Source organism: Chanodichthys erythropterus, chromosome 3, assembly GCF_024489055.1.
Source record: "Chanodichthys erythropterus isolate Z2021 chromosome 3, ASM2448905v1, whole genome shotgun sequence".
In the NCBI taxonomy this organism is placed as follows: Eukaryota; Metazoa; Chordata; class Actinopteri; order Cypriniformes; family Xenocyprididae; genus Chanodichthys; species Chanodichthys erythropterus.
The window spans coordinates 64,390,853-64,400,797 of NC_090223.1; the positions used below are offsets into that span (position 1 = coordinate 64,390,853).

General features: G+C 39.3%; 1 protein-coding gene across 1 annotated transcript; it reads left to right on the top strand.

Moving 5' to 3' along the window:
- The first annotated feature begins 657 nt into the window (after window positions 1-657).
- On the top strand, window positions 658-9,205 carry LOC137007178 (chymotrypsin-like protease CTRL-1). Its single transcript, XM_067368538.1, has 6 exons — window positions 658-712; window positions 6,322-6,342; window positions 6,438-6,603; window positions 6,682-6,950; window positions 7,390-7,538; window positions 8,329-9,205. Exons 1-6 carry the CDS (start codon window positions 658-660, stop codon window positions 8,629-8,631), a joined length of 963 nt encoding a protein of 320 aa, XP_067224639.1. The 3' UTR covers window positions 8,632-9,205.
- The last annotated feature ends 740 nt before the right edge of the window (window positions 9,206-9,945 follow it).

The window sequence follows — 9,945 nt, forward strand, 5'->3', positions numbered from 1 at the left end:
GTAGTTATGATCATTTGATAACATTTGAAGAATGTAATAGGAATTAGGAAGTGGATGCTCACTGACAGTCACACAACGGGTAAACACAGTTTCCAGAAGTCACATTATATTGAGGTGAATTATACCGTGTAGGTTATAAATGGATAATCTGCTCTTCATAAAAGCACACTAAAATTAAAATGCTGAAGATGTCTGATGTACCCACATTATTTGTCATCGACACAACAAAACTGTTTCTCTTCTTGATTTCTCACATTGTGGCCAAACATGCCGTAGGTTCCCATTCAAGTAGGTTAGAATTATGACATGCAGGTGTTTTCTCTGTCAAGGTAAACCAGCAGCTGTCCCATAAACAGGGAAATACAATCACTGTGCATCTTCTTTGTGTTTTTAATTCAGTGGTTCGGGATGAATACATGCACTGTTACACCCCTAGTAGATGTCATATTAGTCAGTTTTTAAACACATTTACTACTTCAAGAATTACGCTTTTTTTGTTTGTTTGTTTGTTTTTGGACAAACTCTGAGTCAGAGATGGGCGCAGCAGTGGGGTGGAGCAGAGGACTCTTGATAAATGCAGTGGTACTCGCTTTCCTTTCCATTAGAAAGCTGACAGTCGAGGAAACAGCAGTCAGATCACAGATAAAAACAATAATTATGAAGTTTAACACCGCTTTGAGTGTTGCTGAAATCATACTTCTCTACATAGCAGGTAAGATCTTACTAAAGTGTAACATAACAAAGATGTACATTTAACAATGTTTGTTTCAATATTTTAATAACTGACAAAACATTGAATTCCTGACTCTGTAAACACACTTGACAATTTATGTTTCTTATGATTATAAAAAACCTTTGGACCCAAATACTTTTGGTTAAATGCTTGAAATTAGTTCTAGATGAACACAAGTTCTGCATTTGTATGAATTTCTTTACAAATGCATAATTTATGTATTTTAATGGATGGGTTTAATTCATGTAAGGATCTCAAGAATCAGATTCAGTTGAGTGACTTTGAAGAAGCTAAAAGAGTTTTGTTTTGGTCACTACTTAAACCCCAAAGTATTATTTTAGATATAGATTTGATGACTTTAATATTATTCTAAATTGTGAAAAATAACAGTAATAATATTAAAAAATGATATGAATAGTGTCTAAACGTTTATGAAGCAAAATACTTATAATAAACTAAAATACTGATAAATACTGTACAAACCCAATTCCAGAAAAGTTGGGACACTGTACAAATTGTGAATAAAAACAGAATGCAATGATGTGGAAGTTTCATATTTCAATATTCTATTCAGAATACAACATAGATGACATATCAAATGTTTAAACTGAGAAAATGTATCATTTTAAGGGAAAAATAAGTTGATTTTAAATTTCATGGCATCAATACATCTCAGAAAAGGTTGGGACAAGGCCATGTTTACCACTGTGTGGCATCCCCTCTTCTTTTTATAACAGTCTGCAAACGTCTGAGGACTGAGGAGACAAGTTGCTCAAGTTTAGGAATAGGAATGTTGTCCCATTCTTGTCTAATACAGGCTTCTAGTTGCTCAACTGTCATAGGTCTTTGTTGCATCTTCCTCTTTATGATGCGCCAAATGTTTTCTATGGGTGAAAGATCTGGACTGCAGGCTGGCCATTTCAGTACCCGGATCCTTCTTCTACGAAGCCATGATGTTGTAATTGATGCAGTATGTGGTCTGGCATTGTCATGTTGGAAAATGCAAGGTCTTCCCTGAAATAGATGACGTCTGGATGGGGGCATATGTTGTTCTAGAACTTGGATATACCTTTCAGCATTGATGGTGCCTTTCCAGATGTGTAAGCTGCCCATGCCACACGCACTCATGCAACCCCATACCATCAGAGATGCAGTCTTCTGAACTGAGTGCTGATAACAACTTGGGTTGTCCTTGTCCTCTTTAGTCCGGATGACATGGCATCCCAGTTTTCCAAAAAGAACTTCAAATTTTGATTCGTTTGACCCCAGAACAGTTTTCCACTTTGCCACAGTCCATTTTCAGGCATGAAAACGGGTCAGGGGTGAAAAAGGTGAGAAGGATATTACGCCTCTAGGAGGGTCCGGGGGCATGCTCCCCCGGAAGAAAAATTTAAATATTCCATATTTTAAAGCATCAATCTGATGCATTTTGAGATGTTTTTTTGCCAACCTGGACAGAGCTGGAGAAACTTAACTTCAGCCATGAGTCAAAAATTATTATGGCCTCCTTACTAAGTATTATGCAAGCCATTTCATGCCAGCCTGTCACTGGGTCTAACATTTACAGTATATTTGGGGGAAGAACCTAGCGCTATGATTGGTCGAACTCTTCTTCTTTTGCTGTTGCTTGATTTGAGGACTGCGCGTGCACAGATGCGTCACCAGGTTTTTGCGTAGTTTAGAGTGACAAATCATACCAGCGTACTTTGAAGTCAAAATGCGTATCCGCTAAGCAAATTGCGTACAGGTTGGCAGGTCTGCTTATTGATAGACTGGTGGACGACTTTACCTTCTGCCTTGTCAGTCCTCTCACCTCAAAATCTACCTCCTCAAAAACGGTAGCATTAGCTAATAATTTTCCACCGGAGCTTTAGCTAGCTGGCTAACGTTGTGTTCTCTCCTGCTGTGTTCAGTGACTCCATTCATCAAGCTGTAGCTAACGTTAGCTAAGTCGATGTCAACAGAGCTCCTGGGTAACTTAACTTAGATATACCAGAAAATATTAAAATTATTGAAACCATCCAGGACTCAACACTAAGGATTTTTTCTGCTGGCCCAGTTGGGCCAGTGGTTCAAATTTTTATTTGCCCCGCCGAAATTTTCAGGGCCCCACAACAAAAAAAATTAATAAAAGTAAAAGGCAAGAAAATGGGCCTATAAAATAAGCATAGTTATTGTTTTCATTGTTTTTGATACATTTAACCTCAATAAATAAGGTTATGACACCAAAAGCTACTAGATTAAATATTTTAAATATTGTTAGACAAATAAACAGTAAGTAGTAAAATAGTAACAAATAATTAAAGTACAAGTAATAGCACAAATAAATACAACAGAACAAACATATAAATTAAATAAATAGTGCTTTTCAAGTTTTTCATGTAGGTTTAAACAGAAGATTTTCAGGTACAGAAATTGTAATCTAATGTATAACTATAGAATAGATAACTTTATTAAAGTTAATCAAGAGCATTTACAGATGCATAAAAATGTTTTTAATGTTCAAAATACAACACGTTAAATACTGTTATTTGAAATTTGAAAACAAATGAAGACACTTTAAATGTGAAATTAAACCCGCCAGTAGGTGGCAGAGAATCACTGTTAATGAGCGAATCATTGAGATTCAACTGATTCATTCAAGCGGCTGATTCATTCAGGAAGTGTTGCTCAGAGACGCAAAACAATTCGGTGGACTTTGGAACTATTTTTGTTGGTGAAATACAGCGAAACAGACAATTTGGTGTCTAAAATGTAAGTCACTTGATATTAAGTTCTTGTTCATTAAACTGTACGCTGAATAAAATCAATATCACATTTGTAATCATGCTAATATTTGGAAAAAACGGCGCTCTTTGTGTAATATTGATTAACTGTATTAAATTATATATGAAATATATACAGGGGCATTTTTGCCCCTTATCTTGAATTTTGGGGGGCATTTTAATAGACTAAATCACGCAGTGAAAGCGTACACTTTAATATGCGCACACAATACTCTAACTGCCTTATTGTCGAGCCCTGCCATCACTCACCAAATTCAGTCAGGTAAATTGCCGTGGCCAGGCGTGCTTTCAGCTTCTGATTGTGGTCTACACTGGTGATGCAAGGCCCTTTGCGTTAATATTTCCATGCACTCTTCTGGCACGCGCACCTGTTCGCAGTTCACTGAATATGAATACCATGCATTTTAATATGCATTTTAAATGAGCCTTGGCCCAGAGAAAACGCCTGCGCTTCTGGATCATGTTTAGATATGGCTTCTTTTTTGACCTAAAGAATTGGTGATCCTCTGCCCATCTTGACTTCTGAGAGACACTGCCACTCTTAGAGGCTCTTTTTATACCCAACCATGTTGCCAATTGACCTACTAAGTTCCAAATTGGTCCTCCAGTTGTTCCTTATATGTACATTTAACTTTTCTTTTTAACTTATTGCTACCTGTCCCAACTTCTTTGGAATGTGTAGCTCTCATGAGATCCAAAATGAGCCAATATTAAGCATGACATTTCAAAATGTCTCACTTTCAACATTTGATATGTTATCTATATTCTATTGTGAATATAAGTTTATGAGATTAGTAAATTATTGCATTCCTTTTTTATTCACAATTTGTACAGTGTCCCAACTTTTTTGGAATCGGTTTTGTAATACAACTTCCTAAATTTGGTCTAGGGTTAGAAGAGGTAACATTGAGATTGTGACCATGTGTGCTGTAATGATGCTGGCAAGAGACAATATGCTATACAAAAGTGGCATTAAAAGATTTTTTTTTTTTTTTTTTTTTTTTTTACAATTAATGAATATAAGATATAACAATACTAATAATAAAAGGAAAAATATAGGCTATACAAATGTATGCAATACAACAAAATAATAAGCCCACAGGAGGAAAAAGGATGAAAGTTGTACCAAAGAAAAGAAAAGAGCAAAAACAAACCCAAACTAACTCGTTCAACATTTAACCCTGGATCTGTGAGGGAGGACTCAACATGCAGAATGAGTGTTCACTGGGTTTATTAACAAAACAGCAGACAACTCAAGATATGGTGAGGAGGTGAAGTCAGTCCAAACAGCAGGCAGGGATGAGGCACAATGACAGCAGGTAGCAGTGATAGACTGGCAGAGCAAGATCAAGAGAGGAGGCAAGAATACTCAGGAACAAGGCAGATCAAGATAAGACTATAATTAAAGGAAGAACTCTTAAGTAACTTCTACAAATAACACCCCACAGACTTTAGCAACAACAACAAAAAAAAGGTTCTAGGTAGCAGTGATGTTCGTTTCCTGAACAAACTGTTCTTTTGAAGTAGTTCTTAGGAAATAACCTGTCGAGTCGCCTCACTAATCGAACTGAATCGAAATTTAGTTCCGGGTTGATGACGCAAGATGCACAGCCGAAATATCATGTCTGACTCAAAAAGAATTAAAGGAGTCGGTCCAACTGAAAGTTTGCTGAGGATTACAAAGGAGTCTGAGTGAGTTGATGATACTATGAGGCACGTACTGGAAATATGCTTATTATGACTACTGTTATTAAATATTATTATATTAGATGCAAAAACATTCCTAAGAAAACTGACAGAGTGAGGGAGAGAAAGAGAAAACGCAAATACTGGGATGTAATATGTTTTAAAATACTTGATCAGACTACTCACACATTGTTTGAAAAACGCATACAAAGACAAGCTGTGGCGACCAGGGCGGGCAAGAGCCGTGAGAAAACTGTGCGAGGCCGGTGGAGCCATAGACTGTAAAAAAATATGGACGTAGTGTCCGTGACGTCACCCATAGATTTCTGAACAGCAGTTCTGACGCCTAAATGAGGACGCGGCCATCTTAGCTGCGCGTCACCGCACGTCACTCCCGGATAACTGAAAGAGGCGGGAAGGTGGTTTGAGCTGATGTGACTGGTTGCTGAAACCACGCCCGCCTAGCTCGACGTGACCATGTTAGCAGAAGGGCAAAATTAGCAGTATAGACCAAAATCACAATTTGAACCAACTTGTAAACGTTTTTTTCTGCTATAAACTTGGCCAATTTAACATGGGACTCTATGAGATTCTGCTCTCTTTTGGAGCCTGTCCCTAGCGGCCAGTCGATGAATCGCAGTTTAAGTCACTTCCGTATTGGCTTCACGAGAGACTGGGGGAGGTTGCCGCTTGGGTGGAGCTCATTATCTCTCGCGCCACCGGCCTCGCGCCGTTTTCTCATGGCTCTCGCCCGCCCTGGTCGCCACACAAGCACACTATTTTATTCAATTCACTTCACATTTATTTGTATATCGCTTTTCACGATACATATCATTTCAAAGCAGCTTTACAGAGAATGGATGTCAACATTACAAATTAAAGAATGCAGTTAGCAAATAATATAATTTAGGTAATTAATTTATATTTTATATTCAGTAACCCTCAATAAATACAGATTATGCACATTGTTTAAATATAGATACATTCTGGGGTTTGGGTCCTCATCCCTCCATTCAAATCACTTTTACCTCATAATTCATGGCCATTTTAAAAACTCAGAAATAAAAACCAGTTCATCAGCCCTGCCTGCATGATTGTCTTTGTCTGAACACACAGGTTCCCTCGGCCAGTTAGATGGTAAGTTGTCATATCTTGTTTCACACAGAATCAAGTCTTCTGTCAGTGAGGCATGTCAGCTGGGAAACCTCACATCTTCTTTCTCTCATCATCAGTGTGTGGTCAAGCCCCTCTCAGCGACAGGATTGTTGGAGGCGAGAATGCGACGGCAGGGTCTTGGCCGTGGCAAGTCAGCATTCATGTCATCGGCTTTGGCCATAACTGCGGCGGGACTCTGATCACCAAAGACTGGGTTTTATCTGCAGCTCACTGCTTCGAGGAGTATGAAGTTAAATAATCCACAAATGTATCTTGAGCTTTGATAATAGTGCGATTAAAGCAGACTTTCTCTGTTAACAGTTTTGGTGTGTCTAACACACTGATGTACTTCGGGCGCCTGAACCAATCCGGCTCAAACCCTAATGAGACATCCAGGACAGCGAGTCGAATCATCAGACATCCTAACTATAACAGTTCTACTTTTGACAGTGACATAGCACTGATCCAGCTCTCCTCTTCTGTGAGTTTCTCTGATCACATTAAGCCGGTCTGTCTGGCGGCGGCCGGTAGTGTATTTAATGCAGGAACAGAGAGCTGGGTCACTGGATGGGGCAGGATACAATATGGAGGTGAGGAAACATTCGCTTGGCAATTAACCAGATACAAACAATTTCGTCATCATTGCTTTGCACCAATGTTAGTTTTTGCTTAGTCTTAGGTACCTTTATTAGTTTGATGAACTTAAACCATTTAAGGCTACTGGTTTCCTCAAACCATTGAAATAGCTATACAGTTGTTAAGATTTATTTAGATTTGTTAACTGAACTCAAACTGAATATGTGGAATAAAATCTTTAAGTTGAGTTTAATGATTGACTAAACCAACACAAAAATATAAGTGACTAACTTACTAAATATGTTGTAAACTCATGTGCATTATTTTTTAAAACTGAAATGGTTTAAGGCAAACTGTGTCCTCAGATGGTTTGAGTTACAGTGTGTAAACCTCACCAGTTTACCTAGAAATGTTTAGTGAAAGCCATAAAATGTGTACTCTGATCTGTCACAGGCCAGATTCCTGATACACTGAAGGAGGTGATGATACCCATTGTGAACAAAACTGACTGTGATAAAGCTTATGAAGGGATCAACATAAGCATCACAAGCAATATGATTTGTGCTGGACTGTTAAATCAGGGAGGAAAAGGTTCATGTCAGGTAAGATACCAGTTTTTCATATTAACACTTTTTAATCCAAATTAATTTACAAAACACTACCAGTTTAGGTCACCTGCCAACTTTACACTGCCAACCAAGTTGTTATGTAAGCGAAGTGTTTACTTCACCGATCATGAACTCTTATGACTGCTTTTCATACTACACTTGTGGCTGATTGCATAAACTATCATCTAATATTTTTCTGCAAGAGTGTTCATAACTTTTCTGTGAAGTATGTTACTTAAAAACATAGGTCTAATTTGAATACAAAAAGTAAGACTGATTACCATTTGCTTGATAGGGCAAGCTCACACTACAGGACTACAAGACGACTATACACTCGCCAAGGTGCTCACACAACACAAAGGTTCTCATCTTGTATTAGCAGCACTCATACTACACAACACTGACAAGATGCACAAACTACAAGATCTGCAAGATAAAGAATGAATCATGTGAGATTCACGTGAGACTTTAGAGAGATGCTCATGCTCGTTGTGAAAGTCATATGTTGCTCGGATCACATCACTGACCTGCTCATACTGAACAAGCATTGCCTAACACAGTGAACACCAATTTGTCGATCTGGGCTTTTTGTCAAAGAACTTGGAAATCTGTCTGCGACAGCAAAATCCAGCTAAAAGTCGTGAAGTGTGAGCTTGCCTTAAGTCAAACTAGTTCTTAAGACAGTGTTTAAATGTTATCATCATGACTTAACTATACTTATGTCTATAACAGTTGTTCACTGTATATCGTCAGATATATAAATGCTGAATGTTTGTGAATGCAGGGAGACTCTGGAGGTCCAATGGTCAGTAAGAAAGACTCTCTGTGGATTCAGTCCGGCATTGTGAGTTTTGGTAAAGGATGTGCTCGACCCAAATATCCCGGTGTGTACGCCAGAGTCTCTCAGTACCAGAACTGGATCAAGTCTTACATGAGCAGCAACCCACCTGGATTTGTTGAATTCAACACTGAAAGGCCTACATCCAGCTCCAGCTTCAGAAGTGTACCCAACCTCCTCCTATTTTGCCTTTCTCTCACATTCTCCATTATTTCACCTTCTCCCTCTTTCTCTCTTTCTAAAGATTGATTGAACAGAAACTCTCAGGGTTCTTTGATGAAGTGTACTGTGCATGCTCTCATAATACGAGAAATGTGAGAAATTAGCAGTTTAATTGTTATTGTTTTTACTGTCTGACATTCAGGTTGTTTGCATAAACAGTAAAGGCAGACAGCTATTGATTTTAGGTGATCTGAACCAGGCCTGAGCACGTTTGACCTCAAAGCCCAGTTTGTTTGACTAGTGTGATCGTGCCAAACTGTGCCCTGACGCGGTTCGTTTAGCCGGCCCTGGTCTCTTCTTGTGGGTTGCCACCATTGATGATAACCGTTCAGTGGACTCTGAGACTAAGAACTCCCATATGGACCATTCTTTGTAATTCTTCTTCAACCCTACCCTGCATGACTGCTGGGATTTTGTGTGCAGGTTTTACAACTGTTAGTCTCCAGTTTCACTGAATATGTTACTGGAAGCTTTCCAATCTCATCCTTGAAAAGGTCTGGATATTCAGAATAAATTTGGCTTGCAAAGCTTGAAACTTCATCTTTTGTGATGAATTTCTTTATTGAACAAAACCAGTTTCATTTGTAAACATTCTGGTAGAAGCCTGACAGCTGAAGCCTGACAGCTGACGGACAAGTAGCACATCCCTTCTGCGCCTGTGTAAGATGAAATGCCTTTCCGAACCAGCAGGTGGCAGTATCTGAACAGCCAATCAGAATGATCAGATGGACCGAGGAGCTCTGATGCCGATTCAACATGTCGAATCAGCCAGAAAAAAAAAAAAACGCCAACGAGGACCAACTTCAGCCGACGGTGCAGAACACACTGAGAACACGTCTCGGTTATGTATATATAACCTTAGTTACCTGAATAGGGAATGAGACGCTGCGTAAATCGCTATGGGAACGCCTCTGCGTGATGTCGTCATGAAGCACGTATGAAATCTGTCCAATCAGGAGATGGAACATCATAGGCGGGTGACGTCACTGACCAGGAACTATAAAACCCGCCCAAAAACACTGTCATTCGCCTTGTCAAAGTCTGAAGCAAGTCGCTTATCGGGCATGCAGGAGGTATGGCGAGGATACACAGCGTCTTGTTCCCTATTCAGGGAACTAAGGTTATATACATAACCGAGACGTTCCCTTTCAAGGGAACTCGCGCTGCGTAAATCGTTATGGGAACGCTATACCCACGCCGCCATAGTAACAAGTGACTGATCGTGTGAGGCCAAGGCCCACAGTTCACAGTAGCACTTGCGCTCCTGGAGTGGAGCCGAGGTCTAATTCATAAAACCTCACAAAAGTGTGCGGTGAGGACCAGCCTGCCGCATCAAAAATG